Here is a 25,921-nt window from a genome sequence, read left to right as displayed (position 1 = left end):
AACATTCTGGATAGATCATGTAATAAAAGCTATTCACTGCAAACGTCACTTGAAATACTGACATTTCGATGAAAAACGAGAGATTTATCTAAAGACCGGTCTCCGGCTTAGCCGTCAGTAAGCCGGAGCTTTAGCAGCGCAATCATACCTAATATATTTTATCAGATACGTCTTAATTTAGATAGAGAAAAGACAAGCATGCATTGTACTTCTGACAGTTCTGAGCTTTTTCTTCTTTTTGCCTTGTTTTGCCCATTTTGACTCCAAAGTTTGGAGTTACTTGCAGCTGTCCCGCAAGAAATTCTAAAAATGGTTGATGTAAATATTTAATTATTGTCGAGCCTGAATCGTTCACGCTTCAGTTCACGCCAGCTAACTTTGGAATTTGTTCATCGTATCAACGTATTCTACGGCCGAATCACGCTGCCTAGCGATTATTTTCCGTACTTCTTCAATCAGTGTGCAATATCCTGTCGTCTGCTTGGTTTTATTATTGTTTCTTTTTCTTCTCTTCCTTTCAGCATCCATTAATCTAATTAGAGCACGTCTTGTTTGTTCACACCTGGTATTATTCGTTATTGTTGATTAGGAATTCCACTTATTCAGTGCTGTTTTTTCCGGAAAACAGGTTTGATATTACATTCTAAGGAGATACTCGGAATTCTGTACCCGTAGCATTTGCATATACGAGAGGATTCGTCCAATTATGCAGTACAACCCGCACTGAACCCGATAAAATAAGTGCATTTCAAATTCGAAATGACACCACACTATTCTTCTATCCCTTCCATTGAAGTAGAACTCTCAATATCAGCAAGGTTTGGTTTTCGTGTTTTCATCTGTCTGCCATGATAAATTGACTTCTTTTGTCTCGATTCAGGCTCTTGCTCGAGAGTGATGCGTCTCCCAAACCTGATCCCCTGTGTGTGGTATTCAACCACCCCTTTGGCCGTGGTTGGCAGGAGTATGCACGCACAGAAATATTGAGGGATGTTATCAACCCAGACTTCCATAACAAAATAAAAATCCATTACTGCTTTGAAGAGCAGCAAAAACTCAAGTTCCAGATGTTTGATACAGACAGTTGCAGCCATTCACTAAGCAAGCATACTTACCTTGGAAAAGTACAGTGCACTTTGGCCGATATAGTTACGGTTCAAGCCTACACTGCCGATATAATGCTCAATGGCGTCAAGCGTGGCCAGCTCATTATTACTGTAATGGATGTGAGCCACAATCGAGAGGAGCTCGAGCTAATTTTCTCAGCTAGCCATCTTCGCAAGAGTGGGCTTTCTTTTTCGCTTCCTGACCCCTTTTTGGACATTCTCAGTTCAAAGAAAACACTCATGAAACGGACAACCTACTTGTCTAGCACGAAAAACCCAGTTTGGCCCGCCATATCCGTACCTTTCCGTGTTCTACGGAACAATCGCGGTGAGTACAAACAGCTCACCCTTCAGTGCTATCACCATTGCAAAGATGGTCAACATAAGCTTCTGGGAGAAACCGAAATTCATGCCCGCCAATTGCTAGAAGCTCCAGCTTCCTTCCCACTGAAGAAAAATGTAATTTGCATTGAAAATTTTAAAGCTTTTATTTTTTTTATTATGATCAAATTGGTTTTATTTGACAGCATTCCAGCAAAGCTGTAATTGAATTGACTGAGAGCAAAACGAAACGTGTACATTCCTTCCTCGATTATATTTCTAGTGGGACCAAACTGCACTTCACTTTTGCAATCGATTTCACTGGTAAAAAAAAACAACAAAAAACAAATTAATTAGATTGCAATGTTATTCGACCCGTTTATTGTGATGATTATTGAAAACAGATTCCAACGGTGATCCGCATAATTCAACGAGTTTACATCATATTGGGCGAGATCCCACGCAATATGAGCTTGCAATGAAAGCCATCGGAGACGTCATTCAGGTAGGACAAGCGCAACTTTTTTATTACGTCAGCTGCATTAAAAATGTTTTTCGCTTTACGTTTAATCGTCTAGGATTATACTGGGGAAATGTTTTCGTTGCTCAATTTCGGTGCCCGCTCGGCTCCGATTTCACACGAATTGCACGTTCGTGGCGTTGAGGGCGTCATTAATGCTTACCGCTCTTGCCTGGATTCGATTAAATTGGGCCAGACGGGATGCCTCAGTCCTGCAATTGAGCACGTCGCACGCTCAGCCAAAAAACATTTGGAATGGCGTGGACTCGATTGCAATGATTACTTTGTACTTATTATTTTGACTTGCAGAGAAATTGCAGATACCAACCAAGTTGCAAAGGTAAAGATATGTTTGGTATGACGGAAACAAATTAAAACTCAATGTGGTATTTAGGCGATTACTGAAGCGTCGGAGCTTCCAATGTCGGTATTGATTGTTGGGATCGGACCGACTTCATTCACATCAGCGACTCGACTAGAAGAGGACATAAAGAAGCTCAGCCAAAATGGCCGTAATGCGGCGAGAGATGTTGTTCAGTATGCACAGTTCAACGAGATTTTAGAAAAATATGACGACATGGCAGGAGGTTTCCAATTAGCTAAACAATTGCTTGCAGATATTCCGGAACAGTTAGTGGCTTACATGAAAACGAAAGGAATTTTACCAAAGAATAAGGAGATATTGTGTCCATTCTCAATTAAGAATTAAAGCTAAGGCCTTAGTTAAGACTTTTGATATATTTCCATTTTTATTGTCTAATTGTTTATGCAACGATAGATTCCAGTTGAGTGATTTTAGTGTTATCACTCGAATTTAATTTTTACTTTTTCACTTGGGTGGCTGAGAAATTTGGGAATCATTGTAATCTTTATGCCACTGAAGGTTATGCTTTGTGAGGGTTTCTCCTCTCTCAGCGGCTTTTTTCCCACTTTTAGCTGCCAGCAAGGCCCAACCAAGCAGATGGCAATGATAGATAGGTTAACTCTTATCCTAATGATGTTTCTTGCCTTTTCCATCATGTCTCTCCTAAATTGTATTTCATGTTTGATGCTTAAGATTTTTGCCAAATTAATTCAATTTTCACTTACGATACATAGCCAGGAACATCTTTTGTAGACTTGAATTTTTTCGTCCAAACAAGGAAATACCTCTCCACATTGCTAACCTTGTGAACATCTCCTATGTAAAATAGACATGATTAATCAAACTTTTTCACATTGAATACTAATGCCAATTTGCCTAGTGTTGAATTAGGGGACGTGTAGGTGGCTTCAGTATGAGGTTTGATACTGGCATCAGGTTTTGATTCGGCCATTCCACGCCTCGTAATTTTATTCAACTTACACATTACTTGAGACGAACGAAGTTTGTTCCACGCCGACATGTTCACGACGTTTAATTGTTAACCTTCAAATGTCAGGTAACAGATGCAGAGCTCTCCTTTGAACTTCAGCACGTAGTGCTTTGTGACGTAATAATCTAGCAGATGAAAAATCCACTTTCTAAATAATATCGTAAACACACCGCCACAAGTTTTATGCATCCTGATTGGCTGCAAAAATCGCGCCTTTTTTTATTTTGTTTTATTCTTTGCAGTTTTTTTCCACTGAAAATGTCAATCATGCTTATTTTTGAATGCCACTCATTTCTTGAAATTTGTTGTTTTTGCAGCCGTCAACTGAGTGGAAAAAGCCGAAAAACGAAATTTATTTATGCTGTACACCCAAGGTATGGCAATGTCTTACAACAGATAGTTTTTGTTTTTCGTAAAGTGGAATTTTGTTTGTCGGACTGTATGATGCAAAGTCGATTTAATGGTAGTAACCGCCAGAAATCAATAACAAAAACCGATGTCGCACCGAAAGTGTACCCCCCCCCCTCCCTCAAAACACCAAACCATCCGCCATAACTTCAGCGCAAACTAGTATGGGGCTAAAGGGATAGCCAAAGCCCGAGAACTGAGGAACTCTGGATACCAGAGGGACACCCCTCAGAACCCCTAAACAAAAATCAAAATCAAAATCGATTTAATGGATGACAACCGGCACTAGGATTATCATCATGAGAGCCGAAATCCAACCAAATCGTTAAGTTTTAAGAAAAGAAATTACTAAAAGTCAATATATCTACTATTTTTTATTGTGATAGGACAAAACAAAAGTGAGATGACACGTTTCCCACGAACATCAGCTGGGCCGCTGATGTTCGTTGATATTTCCGCACAACTTCGCAACATCATCCACGTGAACATGTTTAATTCGTAGAGTAAGTTGACACTATTTTTCACTGCTTAAGCTCCTTTTTTAATGTATGGAAATTTATACTGTCTTCACAGAGAGGCAGTGATTGCCCTGTTGTTAAAGTCTGCAGTATTTATGGATCTTGAACAGTCAAATCATCATTTCTAGATTTCGGTCTTCCCTATGGAAATGGAATCTTGCAACTTTGCAAAATTAATGTGAGTAACCATTCATAATTTATTTGACAAATCAAAATAACATGTCAACTACCAGGGTCCCAATTGAGTTTAAAGCAGACTAGATTTAGGTTTTTGTTTTATTGACTTTTTGTGGTTCTTGTGAGTACATATTAAAGACACAATTATCAGGGTTTTTTTTACGATTGTTCAGTGTTGAGTTTTGATCGGGTTGAACGAGTGTTAGCATAAAATCCCCCATATAATAGAATAATGAAAGTTACAGGTTGATGTTCCATTTTCTTTCCTCTTTTACTTTCAGACTGGCAGCAATTAATGAAGCTCGAAATAACAAGAGAATTGTTGACATCATTAATATCAAGTGATTTAGCCTTAATCAGTGGGAACTGGAAGAGTATCACAATGGACATTAAGGTAGGAAATACCATTCTTCACCAGTTAAGCAAAAATGTTGCATTTCCTTTGCGGTGTGGCATTTTTATTGGCTAATTATTTCATTTTCTAAAAGTCACAACAATTTGAGTAAAAGAAAAATTAGGAACAGCTCATAGTTTGTATTAAAGCTCAGTTGTTGCTACAGAATTTCAGGGTGGTGCAACTTTGTACTTTGCGATGTGGTGAACCTTGTTGATTAGCATTTTTATTGGCTAATTATTTCAATTACTCTAAGTCACAACAATTTGAGTAAAAGAAAAATTATGTACAGCTCATAGTTTGTATTAAAGCTCTGTTGTTCGTACAGAATTTCTGGGACAGTGCAAATTTTATTGCATTAGTGTTAGTTGTGCTTAAAAGAAAGACATTATTTCCTTTTAAATTGATCGTAGATTCGCAAAGCTATCGTGCCACAATATTCTGCGGGCATATAAAATATGTCCATGTTGTCCTTTTTCCAGATAAAGTCCAATACTGCATTCATATTTTGCCTCACGGCAACATCTGACTTTTCCAACTTTGTTTTGGAGAGCAAAGTGTCGCGTGAATTCCGTTGACATTCTTTCAAAAGGATGTCTTTATTTCTGGCTCGCTGAATGGTGAAACGAGTCGGTAATCGTTCGAACGATATTTGCCTAAAGAGGAAAGACAAAAAGCTTTCCTCTTTCCTTTCTGAAGATCGGGGTTGATCGGCAGCCCCGTCAAAATAGATGTGATCATTGTATGGTGATTTGATACGATCAAAAACCATAGCAGTAAATTTTTTTGAAGTTCTTATCAAGAAGATGGTAGACGTAATTTAGACAATCTTTCCTACAAATGTAGTTGATGAGTTCTTTGATTGTTGTATTGCCGCCTTCAGTTGTTTCATTTTTCCCGATTTTTGACCACGTAGTCCAACCAGTTGTCCGTTTCTTCCTTTGGTACATGTCACGAACACTCCCGATGTCCCTCGAGCGTTGAATCGTGATGCTTTTGGTGTTTTTCTCGATCGACCGCCACCAACCGTTCGTTTCCATTATAGTGAACGCGTGAGAGTAGGGCGTTCGTCGCCCGCCCCTTAGAGGGCGGGTTGCTGTTGACGGAGGTATTTTAGATCCTTTCTTCAGTTTCAATTAAGTTTGCCGAAGGCGAAGTTCTTCATCCGTAATCCAATAGTCCCCTGCGTCTGATTGATCGGCTCTAGGATCAAAATACATTTTGTGAGTAAACTTGCCACCACCTTTGGCACCACTTTTGCTCGACGACATTCTCTGTTGGTGTGATGTTGGGAACGTTGCATGCTAGAAAAAATCCCGAAATAGTTTTTACGCTTTTCAAAACCACAGTTTCAATCTACTTGAACGCGTCTAGTCCCTTGGCTGCCTCTATTTCTATCCTCGCATCCAACGTGTTTACGATTTTCTTTCGAATCCTCGGCGACGCAGTAGCAATCGCGACAATGGAAAAAGATGATGCACTTTAATACGAGTTGCTTAATCATGTCGAAGGCTTGTAAATGCATTTGTTAACTATGACGACATTGACGTGTGATTCGGTGACCTTTTCGAGTAATTTCATTTTTCACTTTTTGCTAATTGTTACTTGCTTGGTACCGGAATATGCTGGAAAGACATCCACAACAACGATCCTATTACGGTTCAAACTGATAACGTTGGCTTCCAGCCGAGCTATTTCTGGAACACACAGGCCTTCCATTTCATCGCCTGCTATAGCCATAACAAACAGCTGAGTGGGTTCGCTACGACGCGTGTTTACTTTGACTTTTATTTTTACAAATACTAAATCGAACGTTGAAGAAATCCAGATGATTAAGTAATGTTAGACTTTTCGCTCTTGTTGTTGTAACCTTAATACCACACCAAGCATCAAATGTTTTTGGTCTGTTTTTTATTTGAGATAAATCTTCCTTGCTCAACTTTCATTTTGGATGTTGTCGCCCATCGCGTTTTCTTTCGTGAAGGAGCTGTGATAGCATTTTTTGTTGTAGTGTTTCTCTTATTTATTGAAGTGAGTGACCTCGATATTTCGCATGGCGACAGTCTTAAAAGAAATGGCATTCGACGTCCTTCGGATTGTCACGCAAAAAACGAACTATAAAAACTGGGAAAAACACAGCTTGTTTTACGACCTCACGGGTTATCAGCTGTTTCTTCCCCCTGAGCGGCACTATGCTCCTCAATCAATTTTATAGTCGAGCGTATATATTTTCGATGCAACAGTAGATAACCAAAAGTTCCCCCAATAAAATTTGAATTTTACCGCTTCTACCGACCAAGCGTCTCCTAGAATAATGAGAGGTGTGCCGTTCATGCTCATTTTCTTTCCTCTCTTTCTTTCAGACTGGCAGCATCAGCGAATGAATCTATCGAAATGGGGTACGACATCGTCAAGATGATGCGTTTTTTAGTCAGTGGAGGACGTTCCGGCCTGAGCACCGCCACGGGCTCTAAAGTATGAAAGGTAATGTATCGCACAAGTAAAGACATTTCAGGTGGGATGAAGTCATTTCATTTGATATTAGACGAAACATCTGTGGAAACCGCTTGATGGCCTCTACTGTACAAGGCTACGTTACTTCATATCCGCCGTTGTTAGCAACTATTACAGGTATGATGTTTGCGGAGGCTGACTGCCTGTTGGCATTCACCACCAGGATGCAACCACGTGAAATTGAGACACTTTACCTGAGGCAAACAGGTGACACATTTGCTACTATTCGAGTAGGTGCGTTGGAGAAGAGGGAAGGAATGAGAAAGGAACCTCATAAAGGTCGACCTTTTGCTAGTCCCTCCCCTTAAAACGTCAGCATTTTGAAAGTTCATTTAATAGCGGCGGTTCTTCTCTTCAGTGGTTCACGTGTTGACCGTTGTTTGGCCGACCCCCTTCCTTATGTCGCTGTTTCTTGCGTCAACATTCAATTTCTACATGTTTGAACGGGCTCAGCAGTCAAACGAAAGCCATTTAAAGGTTTTGAAAGATTTAAACATTCTTCTAGGTAAAGGTAAGCCTGTGATGGAGGTGATACATTGTGTTCAACTGGGCTCAGTATATACGCTTGAAACCGGCTATCTCCATTTCAAGTCGAGAGGTAACAAGGAGATGTGTACGGGCAATTCGGCGTGGTTTGTTTACCTTTCATAGTGGTAAACACTTTTGCCCTTACTTCGTGTCAATAATGGCGTAGTTTTTGTTGACCGATCGTCCATTCATGGCCCGCTAGTTGCAACTAGATTTACGTATACAGAGCAAACGACACAGCGTGAATGTTTCGGTACGGAAGAATAAAAGACAAGTCAAATACCAGAGTTGGGAGTAGCTCACTGATTTGAGAGCGCACTCAGAGCTTTCCGTTCAGTGCTGAAAAGTGAGCGTAGCTCAGCTCTCGCTCGCAAAAAAAAAAAAAAGTGAGCGCTCTCGCGCTCTTCGCTCACGTACAAAAAATGCAATATGAAATCTGTATATTTCCGTCTTCATTTTGGCATTACAACTGCATTACAACTTACTTAAAAGATGAATCCTACGGGTTCTTACTGGAATTCCCGGTTTTTTTTCAAAACTAATTTGTCAAGTAATTTCCAAAGTATGCATTTGGAAATATTCCGTCATCCAATTAGTTTTACATATTGACCGCTATAGACAGTCATTGAGCTTCCGCTCAGGAGGTCTTCGCTCGCGCTCCCGCTCACGTTTTTCCAGTTTGAGCGACTTCGCTCGTCGCTCTGAGCGCCGCTCTGAGCGCCGCTCAGAGCGCGCTCCCCCCAACCCTGTCAAATACAAACACCATTTTTATACATCAGCAAATAAAGGTATACACGGTTTGTTTGAGTACCTGATTTGTCGCAGTAAATTAATTTGGCTTAAACAAGGGAGATTGAACTTGCTTTAAAATTATTGCACAGTATTTGAGCAAAGTTGGTTGAAGGTGCTAATGTTAAATCTTGCGGATAATCTTCGAAATCCACGTATTCTTTCTTCAAGATGAATTCCAATATTGCAATGACATTCTGCCGTACGGCAACCGCTGTGTCGACCAAATGTTCTTTGGTGAATTTAATATCTCGTGGATTTCGTTGGTGTTTATTCAAAAGGAAATCTTTATTCCTGGCTCGCTGGATGACGATGACATATTCATTGTTCAATTGTTTTGAAAATGACCGAACTTGTTCGAACGACCAGTAAGTTTTCTTGTTGGTCTCACAAATCACCAAATAACAAGTTGGATAAAAAGAATGGCCATTCTTTTTTGAATTCGTAATGGTCAGAAGAAAGAAGAGAGCCATCAAGACACCGAAAAAAATAATGTTCCCTGGGAAAATCGAAAGCTCACTAAAACCTGTCCTGAAGCAAATTATTCCCACACTTATAGCTGCAACAGCAAGAAAAATTTTCTTGTAATGAAAGTTGAGAAATAAGAAAGAAGAAAGAAAGAAGATCAAGATTAAAGGCGAGTTATTTGGCGCATGTTTTACTAAAATATAACCGATTACGACTATGCTGAAACCTAGCAAAAATAATGGATCCATGACAAACCATGGAACGCGAAATTCTTCTGATTTATACAACTCTAATTTTGTCAAAGTTTCTGGATCGCATTTACGTTGCACTTCACTGAGTACTCGATCCACATTCTTGTAACAACTGATGGATGACGATCGGGGTTGATCGGCAGCTTCGTCAAAATAAACCTGTTCGTTAAACGATTCGATTCGTTTAAAAAGCAAATCGGCAAATTTTTGGCTATTGGCAGCAAGGACGTAGTGATCGCCGCTTAAACAGTCTCTCCTCCACATGTAATTGATGAGTTGTTTGATTGTTATATTGTCGCCTTGTGTCGTTTTGATCTTCCGAATCCCCGTCCACGGAGTTAGCCCAGTCGTCCGTTTCTTCCTTTGGTACATGTCACGAACGCTCTCTAGCTTCTGGGAGCGTTGAATCGTGATGTGTTGGGTGTTTTTCTCAATGGACCACCACCAATTCGAAATTTCTACTACAATGAACACGTGATAAAGCTTGCCGTTTGTCAATTGTTTCGAAGAGAGCGGATTGCTGTAAACGGAGGCATTTTGAATCTCCTCTTCAGTTTCACTTAAATGCAACATTATTTTGCGAAGTTGGTCATACGTTATCCAATAGTCATCTGCTTTTGGTTCATCCGCCCTAGGATCAAAGTATAGTTCCCGGCGAGAGAAATCGCTATTGGTACTAATACTCGGCGACATTTCTTTGTCGAAGACGTCGCACGCGTGAAACACACTCACTTTATTTTCCGCTCTTTTTAAAACCATTGGGCCAATAGACTGGAAATAATTCGAGAGATTTGTCTGAAAAGGATGAAAAGCAACTGGTAAAACAGTTTGTTGGTTGTCTTGGTACAGTAGCGGTCCACGAAGTGGGAAGGGGTGGAGCCTGCACCAAAAAGACCCCTTTAGCCTTGTATTCTTTGAACTTGCGCGGGGGTTTAAACTTCAAACCCTTTTTAACCAGTTTCCTGCCCTAAATATATGATGGAAATCGCTGCCGAGTAAAAAAAACCCTTTAATTATTGAGATAACTCGCCAATCATATTTAAAAATTCCTTGTGAAATTCAATCAAAATTTTGTGATTTCTAGTCTACTTCATGTGTTCTATGTTATTACGATTAAACCTAGAAAATGTTTTTTTATTTGTAATGTACTTCTATTGATGTAATATACGTAATATTTTGCTGTGATGAATAAGAGAAACAGAAAGTGCGTACGTACACACTTTCTTAATGATAAACTTCATGTATCGGGTTCAGCAACAAATATTGGGCCACGGGAACAGTGCTGAGGGCAACAAGGTCACATCTCTCTAGCAGTTGCAAGACCCTTCTTGTATTGTTCTTAAGGGGCGCCACGAAGTGGGACAAACCGGCAAAGTGGGAAGCTTCTCCCCTCGCACGACTTGTCCCACTTCGTGGACCGCTACTGTACCTTCTAAGATTCAGTGGGAGGGGCCTCTGACTTTTTCCCAGGTTTGGGGCCTGGGAGGAGTGTGCAGACTAATCCTGCGTTCTTCACAACCAACTTGGGGTAGTTTGTGCCTCGGGGTATTCGAACCATTGAGTGCTGCGACTGGTGGTCAATTTTCAATAGGACGTTTTCCACAATTTCTTCACAAGTTTTAGACGCCACACAGAACGCACTATTCTGCTGCCTGATACTCTGTCCAGGTCTGAGACAGTGATCAGTGATACTCTGTCTGATCTCTGATGTCTCAAATTGAATCCTAGTGGCAATTCTAACCAGGAAAACGAAGAATACGCCAAAAATACTGATCTTACTACTAGCTTTAATAGTTATTTTTATTTTTGAGACAGTGGCTTTAAAGTGGCTTTTTTTTACATTTCAAGTGGCTTTATTTGCCCAATTTGGCGCCTTTTTTGGCTTTAGAGAAAATTATTTTGTGGCAACACTGCGGCTTCCACTCCCCGGACAGCTATGGGTTCGACTCCTCCCTGTAGAGGGATAACAACTGCTGTCCCCTCTATACTCCTCCCAGCCCCGGTTGTCGATGCTTTGCTTTTTCTTTCTTTGCGCACAATGTAGGTGAGATCAAGTTAAATCCGCGATTTTCACAAGACCAGTCCTGTTGATACAAAAAACAAATGTTTCTTTTTATTTTAACTGCTGAAAACGTTGAAAGATTGTACGGAATTTTCTGAACGGACGAAACGGATTGGCGGCTAATAAGTCAGTCCTCTCTCCCGTGTTTTGTTTGTCACTTTCTGCGATGGACTGTCGTCTTTTAATGAAAACACTACGGTCAGCAGTCTGCAGGGCTGGAGATGACCGCTGAAACTGGACCATAAAAAGAACTAGCTCCGAGCATCGAAGATGGACCCCAACATTCAGATAGAAGCGAGTCATATCGCCTGATTTCGCCAGCGGCGCCCTTTTTTAAAAGTTTTTTTTTTTTTTTTACGACGTTGCTACATGACATCGACACCGAGATAAAAAGAAAGCTATCCCTCACCCACTCGACTTTGCCTTTAGGATCGGAAATGGCATTAAGGTCAAGTCAGAGCAAAGAGAAGGGGAGAGACTTAGGGCCTTAGCAAACCCTTACTCCTTCTCCAAAAACATAGCGCTAACACTTTGCATATATGACAATAGAGGTTGTCGCCGCCAACACAAATCGTTTGTCATAGGTAAATGACTGTGTTTCACTTCAGCTTGCATTTCTTGCCGTCTTTTTAACGCCACTCCCGTGATGCTTTTGTGTTGGTGGTGCAACAGTCGATTACCGATTGCAACATCCTCATTGCATTCATAGACGGTGGGACAGTGTAAGTTCCAAACACGGTATAGGCATTCTCCCTTCATTGACTAGCTAGCAAATTGGAAATGGTTGGTATTTTCTACTTATTCTTATATGAACACGTCAATTATAGCCGAAGATCGTCCACCACTAAAATTGTCACGTTTCTTAAAACCATCGTTTCAATCAACTTGAATGAAAAGTGATTTAAATTGAACAGGATGAAGAGCCAAAGAGTGCAAGAAAGGCTTGATAGCTGAGAACTGTTCTTTTCCATTGATTATAAATAGCTGCACTGGCGTTGCCTTGTAGGCTTTTCTGACGACATTCCATGACAGTCGTCTTTTGCAACGAGAAGCTTGGATGCAATGTACGCAGTCCCGTTTTTCATCGACGCTGTGTAGAAATAGAAGCAGTCACGGGGTCACCCCGTGACTGCTTCTATTTCTATCCTCGTATCCTGTACGTATTTATGACTTTCTTTTGAATCCTCAGTGGCGCAAAAGCAATCGCAACAGTGGAAAAAGATGATGCACTTTAATACGAGTTGCTTAATTATGTCGTAGGCTTGTCAATGAATTTGCTAACTATAACGACATTGACGTATGATTCGGTGACCTAATCGGGCAATTTAATTTGTCAATTTCTGCTACTTGTTACGTGCATGCAAACGGAGTATGCTGGAAAGACAGCATCCACAACAACGACCCTATTACGGTATCCATCTGATATAAGGTTCGCTTCCAGCCGAGCTCTATTCCTGGAACACACAGGCCGTCCATTCATCGCCCACTATATAGCCATAACAAACAGCTGAGTCGGACTGACGCAATTTGAAAACAATTTGATTGCCAAACATCGGCTATTTATGTATCGCGGACGACTGAGCTCCTAGACGATTTGAACTGCAGTGCTCCCAGCATCCAAGTTGAATTCAATCTTGTATAGTTTATTGGCGTGAACATCATCACGCACGTTTTAAGAACGTGGAGTGCGAATGGCGTCTGTTTCTTACGACGCGTGTTTACTTGGACTTGTCTTTATGCAGATATACGAAACCGAACGTTGAAGAAAACCAGATGATTAAGTTCAACGCCTTTACACTTTTCGTTCATGATAGGGTTGTGACCTTAAACTTTGCTGAACATCAAATGTTGTTTTGTTTGTTTTTGTATATGAGATAAATTATCTCGGCTCTTCTTGCATTGCATCCTGTCGCTCATCGCATTTGCTTTTCTTTATGGGGTGGTGATAACATTTTGTGTGAGGGGGTTCAGATGAAACGTTAGCAACAAGATCGGTGAATTTCATGTTGTTTCGGTTATTTAAGACTTGAGTTGCCTCGAAATCCCGCAAAAACAAACAGGATATGTATAAACGGATTAGAATTTGGTGTTTGTTCAAACTGTCGCGTATAGACCTTATTAAGATCCAAAGGTATGGGTCAAGCCTACCCCCTAGCGGCGCGTTTCAGTGTGAAGGGGTGCCGTGAACAGCCGCTTTTTATTTGGCTTGCCGCATGTGGCATAACCCAAAAAAGACGTAGAACCATGCCACATGCGGCAAGCCAAATAAAAAGCGGCTGTTCATGGCACCCCTTCACACTGAAACGCGCCGCCTAGCCCCTAGTAGGCTTGACCCATACCTTTGGATCTTAATAAGGTCTATATAGAAGCGAGTCCCCATTTCCTGAGAGGTTGCAATGAAAAAACGCACCATGTTTACATGTTGTTTTCCTTTGAATTGCACTTTGCTCTGATGCTGTCCATTTCGTATAGCAGGGAGTGTTTTCGACATCACTGACCGCCACATCCTCGACGCGTTCATATAAACAATTGAATTTCACCGAATGGCAAATGGAAAACCTTCAACGAGCAGGAAGAGTTTCTTTGCGTCCCCAAACCGCAATTCCAATCCCTCGCATATATCAACGTATGGTCTCACAGAAAAAAGAAAGTTACACGTTAATATCTTCTTTCATCATCTCATTTTTTGTTTGTTTCTTTAGATTGGCAGTAGCCAATGAAATTCGACAGGATATACAAAGTTTTGGATATCTTTATAAATGTTTCCACTACATTTCCAATGTCGACCACCACCAATCGTTCGTTTCTATTACAATGAACGCGTTTGAGAAAATAGGCCTCGTTTGTCAACTGCGACGCCTACCAAACGCGTAGCCAATAGCCACCTGCGCGTTGTTCATGCGCTGTATAGGATCACTATCTAGCCACGTGATTCACTACGGGATTTGCCTTTACAAGGAGGAGATTCGACGCCATATACAGTCATGCGTGCAAGTTTCTTTAGCAGGCAAATAAGTCTATATCCTTTCATTTTGTTTGGACGGAAGGGATACTATGGTGCCTACCATACCCTCGTTTTCTTTCCATTCTTCTCTTCCTCTATGTTTCAGTTAATTTTCCTAATTTTAATGTTGCAGCTTTTTCGCGGGTTGCAAAGAAAGAGAAATAGGAATAGCATAAAGGGGTACGGTAGGCACCAAACTATCCCCTCCATCAAAAAGCCAAGCCAACTACCCACCTATTTGCCAACGACGCAAGCCCATCACGCGTTGTCCGGATAGATTGAACGCTTTAGTATTATATGATGTTATATTTAAATGATACCAAAGTTAATACATCTTCAGTCTTGTGATTGGGAATCAAGGAAATTGGAAACATACACGAGTCAAAGTACAGTATCCTGCACAAAAATCCGAACACCGATTTAATTTTTTAAAGCCACCTATTGGCGGGGTAATGGATTTTTTGTTTGTTTTTCTTTAAGGGGGAGGGTAGACGGGGTGATGGACACGACAGGGTAGGGTTGGGTAAGTCTAGACATTTTTTTAATGCCTTAAGGTATTACGCTTTAAGGCAAGTTACAGGTCGGGACATTTTTGCAACCCCCAGGGTGGTGTGTTTTTTAAAACGACAGTTGGAAATTTAGGGCTTGGGCATGGTAATGTTGCTTACCGAAACAATTAAGCTTATGTTCCAGCTGCCTGTAAATGTTTACGTCGCTGTCAATGGCGTAGGTGTAGCGTTTCTGAATGTGGTGCTGGAGATCGGTGTTCGATTCCAGATGAGGTGATGAGTTACTATTGTTAACTTACGAGAAAATTTCGTTCACATATAAAATAAATTTTCATCGAGCAATATATGCTTTTTTTGTTTATTAAATAATTTTAAAAATAATAATCTCCTTCGTTCTAGAGAAATTAATATTCCCAGCAAATTCGAATAAATAATATTATAATGATACCATATATTTTGCAAATCCTTGTTGGGATTCGATCACTGATCTACGGCGTCGCAATCAGAGGCTCTACACATATGCCATCGGTGTCGAAATAATTGTGCACAGGCAGCTTTATAATTTATTTGGGTAAGGAGTATTACACAGCCTAAGTCCAACATTTCCAACTGTCGTTTAAAAAAAACACACCACCCCGGGGGTTGCAAAAATGTCCCGACCTGTTACTTGCCTTAAAGCGTAATACCTTAAGGCATTAAAAAAATGTCTAGACTTACCCAACCCTGCCCTATGTGTCCATCACCCCGTCTACCCTCCCTCTTAAAGAAAAACAAACAAAAAACCCTTTACCCCGCCAATAGGTGGCTTTAAAAAATTAAATCGGTGTTCGGATTTTTGTGCAGGATACTGTACTTCCAATCCGCCGGTGTTAACACGGAGATGACGGACGTATTATGTCTGCGGAGGCCTGTTGGCCTTCATCCCTATAGGACTCGAGACAATTTACCTGAGGCCAACAGGTGACACATTGGGTAGTTTTCGATTAGGTGCGCTAGAGAAGAGGGAAGGGAGAGAAAAGGAAATTCATAAAGGCCGACCTTTTGCTAGTCCCCCCTTAAAACGTTAGCATTTTGAAAGGTCAGACTTCAAAGTTCATTTAGTAGGGCTGCTTATCTTCGGTAGGTTGTTCACGTGTTGATCGTCGTTTGGCCGATCGTCTTTCGCCTGTTGCTATTTCATTTGTTAACATCAAGTTCTACATGCAGTCAAACGGAGGCCATTTAAAAGGTATTGAAAGAATACAAGGTAAGCCTTTGATGGAGGTTCAGCTGTGACGTAAATGTCTTTCATGCTGGAATCATAGAGTTTGTTGCATTTCTCATTACTGGTAACAGAGGTCTCTTTCTGGGCCTAGCTTCTTATTCTTTTCCAAATGTTCTTGTTTCCCATCACCTATTCCTCTCAACGAAATGCTAAAGATGTTTTTCTGTCCTGGAAAATAATGTCCAATACGAAGTTTGTCTTTAGACGATAGAGATGCAGTTGATATGATGGATGGCAACCCGTCGTCATCACCGGGGGCCGAAATATATATATCCAACCACACCTTATCGGCATGGCTCGATTTGAATATGCTGATGAGAAGAATTAGAAATCGCCTTTGCCAACTGGACTCGCGCGAGTATCCCTTTATCGTTAATTGGATAAACGAAAATGTTCGCTAACTGGAGAGAGCTGTAATGTTCAACTTTGGTTTATTAAGCAGATTAGATGTTTGTTTTAACGACTATTAATGATGTATATGCGTGATTTTCTTCTTTCTTAGGTTTATGCTATTAAGGTTCAATGGAAGAATAAAACAAAAATGGCAGTAACACACAGCACTGATAGATATATCGTTAGCAAACACACATACACGATAAATCTGTGCACTTATTCAGTGGTTTTCATTTGGATTAAACAGGAGAGATGGATTAACCTTTAAATTTGTTGTACAGTATTTGAGCCAAGTCGGTTGCAGGTGCCAAGGTGAAATTGCCTGGATCATTCGGGGAATCCAGGTAATCTTTCTTCCAGATAAATTCCAATACTTTGATCATATCTCTCCGTTCGGCATTTGCTTCTTCGAACAAATGTTCACTAGTGAACAAGGGGTTTCGTGGTGTCTGTTGGTGTTTATTCAAAAGGATGTCTTTATTCGTTGCTCGATGGATGGAAACTAAATATCCAATGTCATGATTATTTGAAAATGAGAGAACTTGTTCGAATGACCAGTAAGTTCCCTCATTTGTTTCAAAAATCACCAACATAAAAGTTGGATAAAAAGAATAGCCATTCTTTTTTGAATTCGTAATGGTCAGATAAAAGAAGAGAACCATTAAGATAACGAAATAAATAATGTTATCAATGTCAATATCGTTTCTGGCGTAAAATATTGCGCTAAATGTAAATGGAACAAAAAATGGAATTTGTTTGTTCTGGAAGCCGAGAATGACGAAAGCAGGAAGAAAGAAAGAAAAGATTATAAAAGACGAATTATTTAACGCATATCTTACTATGATTACGACTAAACTGAAACCTAGCCAAAATAATCGATAGCCATTCTTTTCTGAAAATTTGTATTCTAAATAAATGTAGGAAAACATTAAGATAACGAAATAAATAATGTTATCAGTGTCAATATCTGTTTTGGCGTAAAATATTGCGTCAAATGTAAATGGAACAAAAAATAGAATTTGTTTGTTCTGGAAGCCGAGAATGACGAAAGCAGGAAGAAAGAAAGAAAAGATTATAAAAGACGAATTATTTAACGCATATCTTACTATGATTACGACTAAACTGAAACCTAGCCAAAATAATCGATAGCCATTCTTTTCTGAAAATTTGTATACTAAATAAATGTAGGAAAACATTAAGATAACGAAATAAATAATGTTATCAGTGTCAATATCTGTTTTGGCGTAAAATATTGCGTCAAATGTAAATATAACAAAAAGTGTAATATTTTTGTTCTGGAAGCTGAGAATGACGAAAAAAAAAAGAAAGAAGGGAAAGATTATAGACGAATTATTTGAAAAAAATTTTACTATAAAATAACCGATTACGACTAAACTGAAACCTAGCAAAAATAATGGATCCCAGACAAACCATGGAACGCGAAATTTTTTTAATTGATACAACTCTAAGTTTTTCAAAGTTTCTGGAACGCCTAAACGTTGCACTTCAGTGAGTACTTGTTCCGCTGTCATGTAGCAATTGCGTTCTGTGGATGGCGGTTGATCGGAGGCTTTGTCAAAATAAACTAGATGATTTTGCGGTGATTCGATTCGGTCAAAAAGCAAAGCAGCAAATTTTTGGCAATTCGCACTGACGATGTGGTAATCTTCGTTTAAAACGTCTTTCCTCCACATGTAATTGATGAAATCTTTGATTGTTGTATTGCCGCCTTCAGTTGTTTTATACTTCGTGATTTTTGTCAACGGAGTCCAGCCAGTCGTCCGTTTCTTCCTTTGATACATGTCGCAAACGCTCTCGAGTTTCTTGGAGCGTTGAATCGTGATGCCTTCCATGTTTTTCTCGATCGACCACCACCAATTCAACGTTTTTATTACAATGAACGCGTGAAAAAACTTTCCGTTTGTCAGCTGCCACTTGGAGAGCGGGTTGCTGTAATAGGAGGCATTTTCAATCTTTTCTTCCGTGTCAATTAAATGTGACAAATTTTCGCGAAGCTCTTCATCTGTAATCCAATAGCCGCCTGTGTCTGATTGATCGGCCCTAGGATCAAAGTACAATTCGCGAGTGAAATCGCCACCGGTAATTCTTCTCGACATTTCTTTGTAGTTGCCTCAGTGTCGATGACGTCGCACTCTCAAATCGGCTGGTATAATTGGCACTACAAGTGTCCCGCTCTTTAAAATGGTGGTGCCAATCGACTGGAAAGAATATTCGATTGATATCACACAAGCGGATGGAAAGCGAGTGGTTCAACATAAATGCGTCTATTTCATCTAACCAACTAATAATCAGCCAAAAATTTGATGGGAGTGGTCTCTTTAACGAGTGAAAGATCATTGGTGATGGATCTCGTGCCATCACGCGTCCTCCCGCGGTTGTTTCTACCATCAGCCAATGGAATCGATGCTTTGCTATTTCTTTCTTTGCACGCTATACGTGTGGGTAAGATCAAGTCAAATTCGCGGCTGCGCAAGACCAGTCTGGTAACTGCGCAAAAAAAAAATGTTTCTTTTTATTTCAACTGCGGAACCACGTCGATGGATTTTACGGGAATGGACGAAATGGATTGGCGGCTAAGTCAGTCCTCTCTCGCAAATTTTTGTTGTGTCACTTTCTGCGATTGATCTGCCTACACTTCAGCAATTTGATCTAAATATCCTGGAATTCCATGGCTCTCATTTGATTGCCAAGCTCTTCATAAGCCCAACGTGGGACGTCTATTCTTCAACTCAAATTGCCAGTTTGAAGCGAGGCATATTATCCCCTGATAAAAGCAGCGGCGCCTCATCTCGCGTTGTTACGACATTCCATATCGATTGACATTTAAAAGTTCGATACGAGTCAGTGAGACAAAAGAAAACTGTCCCACTCGTCTATATATACCTTCAGGATCGAAAAGGACATTTAGGTAAGTCGGAACCAAGGGGGAAGAGATGAGAAAATGATCCAAGATGGCCGCCCTAGCAGACCCTTACTCCTTTTTTTCCAAAGGCATGCATATTCCAGTGAACACAGGTAAGGGCAGTAAGGGCTGCCTTCGTTGACAGTGAAGCAGTGATAGTTTCAAATGGAAGATGCAGAGAAATCGAGCAACGGTTCCTTGTTTTTATTTAAAAAGTGGCTCGTTAAAGGGATCCCAGGAATTGGTTGGACGTCGACTGGCATAATCAGCTTACGTCTTCAACGATGCACAACAGTGAATGCCAACTTGTCTTTTGAAAGTTGAAATAGACACACAGGGACTGCACCACCCTGACTGTGTCTGCCCAGATTGGGCTGACGGACTTCTGGCAGTGATACTAACAGAGTCGCCAACAATGTCACGCGTTGGACATCACGTGATTATCGCCTTTAGTTGTGGAAAACTCGCCGGTCTAAGGGAAATCATCAGCACGTATTATCCAAGGTAAGAAACGACATCTTTTCACAACAGCATATAAGAAATGTTGCCATTGTTTCGTGGTTCGTGGAGCTAAGTGTTGATCAGGTTTTGTTCCTTTTTAATTTTGGCTACTTGTTTATTCATCGTTTTGTTTCCAATCACCATTCCTCTAACGACGTGCTAAAGATGTTTCAGCCGTTTTTCGTTGTTGTTGTTTATGCTTCTGAAAATGTATGTGTATCAAGTCTGTTTTATGAGGAGGGTTTTCAGTGCCTTCAATACCTTGCGGGCTTTCTGCTTTTCAAATCACTGAGAACAGATGAAACACGAGAGTATAGTTTTTTGAAACGCCACGACCGTCGGTCTCACCCTGCCATTTTTCACAACGTGATCTTATCCCCCCGTGTTTTTCTCGCAATCGACCACCATCGCAATCATTCGATTACAACGTGGTAAAGCACTTTGTTTTTCAACTGCTCCAAAAAGACGCTGCAACAGCGTGCCGTGAATGCCCTTATTTGATTGCAAAGCATTTTGTGGACTCAACGTGGGCCGTCTATTTCATCGTGCTATCCATTACAAACAAGTGAGTCCGGACGTGTTAGCTAATGAAAACATCACGGCCGGTAGTTCTAACGCGCCGGAGACGACCGCGAGCAGCTCGACCATAAATAAACTAGCTACGAGCATCGGAGTTGTTGGACTCGAATGGCCTGATCGAAGCGAGTGCTATCTGCCTGGCAAAACTTGTGGTTGTTGCCTCACGCAGTTGCGACACGACATTGACACAAGCCACAGAGACGAAAGAAAAGCTGCCCCTCGCCCACTCGTCTTTAGGATCGGAAAGGACATCCAGTTAAGTCAGAGCGAAGGCAAGGGGAGAAACTATGATCCATGATGGCCATCTTAGCAAACCCTTACTCCTTTTCAAAAAAGCGTATCTATTCCACTCTATATGTATTGACAGTGAAGCAGCAAAGGTTCCAAACGGTCGAAAAAAAAAGAAAAAAAAAATAGTTTTCGAACATCGTAGATATCCAGGACGTCGATCCAGACGTGTTCCAAGAGGTGCAGCTCCGTTACCTGTACACTGGCCGGATGTCTCTGGGAACGATGGACAAAATGGCAGTCGCTTTTTTAGCGGTGGCGGACAAGTAGCTATTTGCTGGATCAGTTGAAAACGGAATGTGAAATTCAATTGATGAAGAGGATTTCAGCCGATAATTGCGCGGAGTTGCTTGCACTTGGCGTCCAGGCTCATCCAGCGGCGCATTTGAAAAAGATTGATTTCATCCGCGGCATTACCCAGACTGTGTGATGGCGTCCGATCGACGGATATTTCTTTAATTGTTTTGAATGAATCGAAATGATACGTGACCGGAAACTGTCAGACGCTTGTTTCGGCAAATTGTGCTTCCCTTCAGGTTATCGCGTGTCGAGCCCTTTCTCTTCCGGGTGTGCTGTTTTAGTAGTTGTTCTACATTGTTGAAAGTGTCGATTTCAAAATCCTACTAGATTTGAATAACTGACTCGTGTGCCTTGCTGTGTATTGGACGATCAGGTTGGTCAATTGTATTAAAACCGAACGCGAGATATTATTCTCGAACATGACTTGTTTTCTGTTCAAAATCTCCCTTTGAAATCCTTCTGGTTGATCAACAGGCCTTAATGAATCCGGGTGCTTCCAAAACGATGAAAGTTTTACCATCGCCTTGGCTGTCATCTTCTTTTCACTGGTACTTTGCAGACTGGCAGCAATTAGTGAATCTCGGAATGACAGACGATTGTGGACGTCCTTAAAGATCCAGTGATTTAGCCCTAAACAGTATGGGAAAACGTCACGGCCTGAGGAGTATCCCAATAGACATTAAGGTACCAGTTTTGCAAAAATGTTTAGAATTGTTATTGACCAATTCGTTCATCGCTTCTAAGCCACACAACTTTTAGAGTGAAAGAAAAATTAGGAACAGCGAATAGTTTGTATTGAAGTTCATTGGCAGCAGTTGTTCGCACAGAATGAGTTCTTTCCCCTTGATTCTTACTGGCAACACACTGTGGGCGTTGCCTTTGCAACGAGAAGCTTGGGCGCCATTCTGTCCCGTTTTACATCGGCGCCACGTTGGCGCGTCCACTCCCGCGGTTGTTTTCATTCCTATCCGCGCATCCAACGTGTTTATGACTTTTCTTCGAATCCTTGGCGGCGCAGTAGCAAACGCGACGATGGGCTCCGCTACGTCGCGTTCGCTCCCGGTCGAGCTCTTCCTGGAAACAAAATGTACCGCCTATTTGCATCGCACTAGCCATAAAAAAAAACCAAAAAAAAACAACTGAGTCGGACTGCTGACTGGACGATTGGAACTTCAATGTTCCAGGCATCCAAGTTGAATCGAAACTTATAATTGTGCGTGAACATCTCACACCTTTTAAGGACGTTCAATGCGAATGGCTCGTGTTTGCTTGGATTCGTGTGTGATGTATTTGTTTAAACAGGAAACTGAACGTTGAAGAAAACCAGATGATAAAATTTCTGGGGCTTCAGACTTTTCGTTCATAGGGTTGTAACCTTAAACATGGCCAAACATCAAATGTTGTTTTTTTTGTTTTTGTATTTGAGATAAATGTAATCTCGGCTCTTCTTGCAATGGATCCCGTCGCTCATCGCATCCACCTTTTTTATGAGGTCCAACTTTAGCTCCAGGATCTTGAATTTTATGGGTTTCGCTTATTTAATGACTTGAGTGGTCTCGAAATTCCGCGAAGCAACAAACTGAAAAGATTTGGCGTCCTTTTTAATTGCCACGTAGAAAATGAATCCTATCTCCTGAAATGATAAAAGTGGAAAGACGCAGCTTTTTTTACGACCTAGTCAGTTGTTTCTCTTTGAATTGCACTTTGCTCGGCTGTCAATTTTATAGTCGGGCGTATTTTCGATGGAACAGTATAGATTATCAACTGTCACATCATTGCGTTATTTGTACATCAAGTCCAAAAATGGAAAATAGAAAGCCTTCAATGAGCTGGACAGTTCCAGGCCCAGTTCCAGGCCCAAACACAGACGTTATAATGGCTGCTAAAATTACGCATTTTAATCATGCCGCGGTATAAAGCTCAACCTGAAATAAAGTCATTGAAGCGCTTAAACGTTGCACTTCCCCCAAAAATTTATCCACACCCATGTGACAACTACTTGCTGAGGATCGGGGTTGATCGGCAGCCCGATCAAAATAAACTTAACGTTACGGTGCAGGGCTTTATAGACCTTCTTAGTATCTCTAAGTATATGGGTTAAGCCGACCCCCTAGCGGCGCGTTGCAGTGTGATGGGGTGCCGTGAACAGCCGCTTTTTATTTGGCTCGCCCGATGTGGTTGTTCCCTAGGTTTTTCAACGGTAGCAGGGGCGCGTCAAGTGGCAAATCAGACGAATCCTGATTCGTCTGATTAACAACAATACACTAGAAACGCTATATACCTGATCTCAGCAGCCTCCTGCCGGTAATCAGCTTGTACTAAACTTTGTACAGGACCTTATGGAAAATCAGGATTCGTCTGATTTGCCACTTGACGCGCCCCAGACGACTACCACATTTTTTCAAAAGTTTTCTGTCACCAATTAGGTTTAAAGCAGACTAGATTTAGGTTTTTGTTTTATTGACTTTTTGTGATTTAAATATTAAAGACACAATTTTCAGGGGGTTTCTATGATTGCTCAGTGTTGATTTTGATCAGGTTCAACAAGTGTTAGCATGAAATCCCCCATATAATAGAATAATGAAAGTTACAGGTTGATGTTCCATTTTCTTTCCTCTTTTACTTTCAGACTGGCAGCAATTGATGAATTTCAAATTAACAGAGAATTGTTGACATCATTGATATCAAGTGATTTAGTCTTAATCAGTGGGAACTGGAAGAGTATCACAATGGACATTAAGGTAGGAAATACCATTCTTCACCAGTTAAGCAAAAATGTTGCATTTCCTTTGTGAAGTGGTGAACCTTGTTGATTAGCATTTTTATTGGCTAATTATTTCAATTACTCTAAGTCACAACAATTTGAGTAAAAGAAAAATTATGTACAGCTCATAGTTTGTATTAAAGCTCAGTTGTTCGTACAGAATTTCTGGGACAGTGCAAATTTTATTGCATTAGTGTTAGTTGTGCTTAAAAGAAAGACATTATTTCCTTTTAAATTGACCGTAGATTCGCAAAGCTATATTGCCACAATATTCTGCGGGCATATAAAATATGTCCATGTTGTCCTTTTTCCAGATAAAGTCCAATACTGCATTCATATTTTGCCTCACGGCAACATCTGACTTTTCCAAATTTGCTTTAGAGAGCAAAGTGTCGCGTAAATTCCGTTGACATTCTTTCAAAAGGATGTCTTTATTTCTGGCTCGCTGAATGGTGAAACGAGTCGGTAATCGTTCAAACGACCAGTAAGTTCCCTCGTCCGTTTCAAAAATCACGAAGCGAGAATGCGAATCATATATTTTTGTTTTTATATATCCTAGCACTGAAGATAATTCAGGTATTTGTCTAAAAAGGAAAGCCAAAAAGTCTGGCACAAAAAAATCTGGGATGTTCCATGAACTTATTGGCACTTTATAAATCTCTAATTGAGTAAAAGTCTCTGAAGCGCTTAAACGTTGCACTTCGCTGAACACTTTGTCCACGCTCATGTAGCAACTATTTGCTGAAGATCGGGGTTGATCGGCAGCTTCGTCAAAATAGACTTGATCATTGTATGGTGATTTGATGCGATCAAAAACCATAGCAGCAAATTTTTGGCAGTTTTCATCAAGAAGATGGTAAACGTCATTTAAATAATCTTTCCTCCAAATGTAGTTGATGAGTTCTTTGATTGTTGTATTGTCGCCTGCAGTTGTTTCATTCTTCCTGATTTTTGTCAACGGAGTCCAACCAGTCGTCCGTTTCTTCCTTTGGTACATGTCACGAACACTCTCGAGTTTCTTCGAGCGTTGAATCGTGATGCATTCACTGTTTTTCTCGATTGACCACCACCAATTGTTCGTTTCCATTATAATGAACGCGTGAAAAAGCAGTGCGTTCGTTGCTTGCCACGAAGAAAGCGGATTGCTGTAGACGGAGGCATTTTGGATCCTTTCTTCGGTGTCAATTAAGTTTGCCAATTTTTGGCGAAGTTGGTCATCTGTAATCCAATAGCCACCAGTGTCTGATTGATCGGCTCTAGGATCAAAGTACAATTCGTGAGTGTACTCGCCACCACCTTTGGCACCACTTTTGCTCGATGACATTCTCAGCCGTTGCTGTGTTGGTGACGTTACACACTAGAAACAATCTCGAAACGAGTGGAAACTGCAACTATAGTTTTTACGGTTTTGAAAACCACCGTTTTGATCTACTTGAATTCCTGAACGTGAAGAGGATGGAGAGCGAGAGAGTGCACGAAAAGGTTGACAGTTGAAAACTGTTCTCTACACTTGATTCTAACTATTACTGTGGGCGTTCCCTTTGCAACGAGAGCCTTCGACGCCATACAGACCCCTTCGATGCTGCGTTTCTGCGTTTAGTCCCGCGACTGTTTCTATTTTCATTCTCACATCCAATGTGTTTATGACTTCGACTTGAATCCGCGGCTGCGCAATAGCAGCGGCGCGCAAGCTCATCTTTAGTACGAGTTGCTTAATCATGTCGAAGTCTTGTAAATGATTTTGTTCACGAACGATAATTTATGTTTGATTTGGTTACGTATTTGGGCGATTTAATTTTTCACCTTCTGTTATTTGTTTACTTGTACTATAATGGAAAGGACGTTTCAAGAACAACCGTAAGACTCTGTGTCAGTTTAAAAGAATGTCATGGCCAAACATCGTCCATATATCGCAGACGGCCGCAACGCTGGACGACTGGCAGGAAGTGCTCCGGGCATAGCAGTTGAATTCAAACTTCTTTTAG

General features: G+C 40.8%; 5 protein-coding genes across 31 annotated transcripts in view; 2 read left to right on the top strand and 3 right to left on the bottom strand.

Moving 5' to 3' along the window:
• Positions 1-420: 420 nt before the first annotated feature.
• On the top strand, positions 421-3,155 carry LOC123470980 (copine-8-like). Its single transcript, XM_045171724.1, has 7 exons — positions 421-565; positions 629-818; positions 881-1,565; positions 1,634-1,751; positions 1,832-1,932; positions 2,006-2,287; positions 2,342-3,155. The coding sequence occupies exons 2-7, from the start codon at positions 760-762 to the stop codon at positions 2,654-2,656; spliced, it is 1,560 nt and encodes a 519-aa protein (XP_045027659.1). The 5' UTR covers positions 421-565; positions 629-759; the 3' UTR covers positions 2,657-3,155.
• Positions 2,671-3,458, bottom strand: LOC123470995 (UPF0389 protein CG9231-like). Its single transcript, XM_045171775.1, is given in 4 exon segments — positions 2,671-2,895; positions 2,898-2,974; positions 3,037-3,127; positions 3,188-3,458. Coding segments are annotated over 4 exon segments (432 nt in total). The 5' UTR covers positions 3,333-3,458; the 3' UTR covers positions 2,671-2,776.
• Positions 3,459-3,557: 99 nt separating this feature from the next.
• The window catches only part of LOC116933250 (speckle-type POZ protein-like B), a 64,308-nt gene continuing 41,944 nt past the window's right edge, over positions 3,558-25,921 (top strand). For 7 of the 27 annotated variants that reach the window (XR_006644736.1, XR_006644720.1, XR_006644725.1 and 4 more), the window contains exons 1-3: positions 3,773-4,213; positions 4,284-4,406; positions 4,687-4,799. Coding sequence is in view for 2 of the 27 variants with exons in the window: in XM_045171739.1 (XP_045027674.1) it covers positions 4,701-4,799 (99 nt within the window). In the remaining 25 variants the exon portion in view is untranslated. The other 20 variants (XR_006644727.1, XR_006644721.1, XR_006644729.1 and 17 more) reach the window with 16 other exon arrangements.
• Positions 5,087-25,260, bottom strand: LOC123470984. The gene is made up of 2 exons (XM_045171747.1): positions 24,372-25,260; positions 5,087-5,402 (listed from the first exon to the last, which is right to left on the bottom strand). Exons 1-2 carry the CDS (start codon positions 25,258-25,260, stop codon positions 5,188-5,190), a joined length of 1,104 nt encoding a protein of 367 aa, XP_045027682.1. The 3' UTR covers positions 5,087-5,187.
• On the bottom strand, positions 16,603-18,846 carry LOC116933249. Its single transcript, XM_045171703.1, has one exon. The coding sequence runs from the start codon at positions 18,696-18,698 to the stop codon at positions 16,839-16,841; it is 1,860 nt and encodes a 619-aa protein (XP_045027638.1). The 5' UTR covers positions 18,699-18,846; the 3' UTR covers positions 16,603-16,838.

This window comes from Daphnia magna, linkage group LG4 (assembly GCF_020631705.1).
Source record: "Daphnia magna isolate NIES linkage group LG4, ASM2063170v1.1, whole genome shotgun sequence".
NCBI classification, from domain to species: domain Eukaryota; kingdom Metazoa; phylum Arthropoda; class Branchiopoda; order Diplostraca; family Daphniidae; genus Daphnia; species Daphnia magna.
This window is presented reverse-complemented; position numbering and strand designations above follow the sequence as displayed.

Excerpts from the sequence above, each read along its gene's own strand:
- LOC116933249 (XM_045171703.1), bottom strand. The coding sequence starts at position 18,698 with ATGTCGAGAAGAATTACCGGTGGCGATTTCACTCGCGAATTGTACTTT.
- LOC123470980 (XM_045171724.1), top strand. The coding sequence starts at position 760 with ATGACACCACACTATTCTTCTATCCCTTCCATTGAAGTAGAACTCTCA. Across the intron at positions 1,566-1,633 it reads CCTTCCCACTGAAGAAAAAT|CATTCCAGCAAAGCTGTAAT; the intron begins GTAATTTGCATT and ends TTTATTTGACAG. Across the intron at positions 1,933-2,005 it reads CCATCGGAGACGTCATTCAG|GATTATACTGGGGAAATGTT; the intron begins GTAGGACAAGCG and ends TTAATCGTCTAG.
- LOC123470984 (XM_045171747.1), bottom strand. The coding sequence starts at position 25,260 with ATGTCATCGAGCAAAAGTGGTGCCAAAGGTGGTGGCGAGTACACTCAC. Across the intron at positions 5,403-24,371 it reads CACCATTCAGCGAGCCAGAA|ATAAAGACATCCTTTTGAAA; the intron begins ATAAAGACATCC and ends AGCGAGCCAGAA.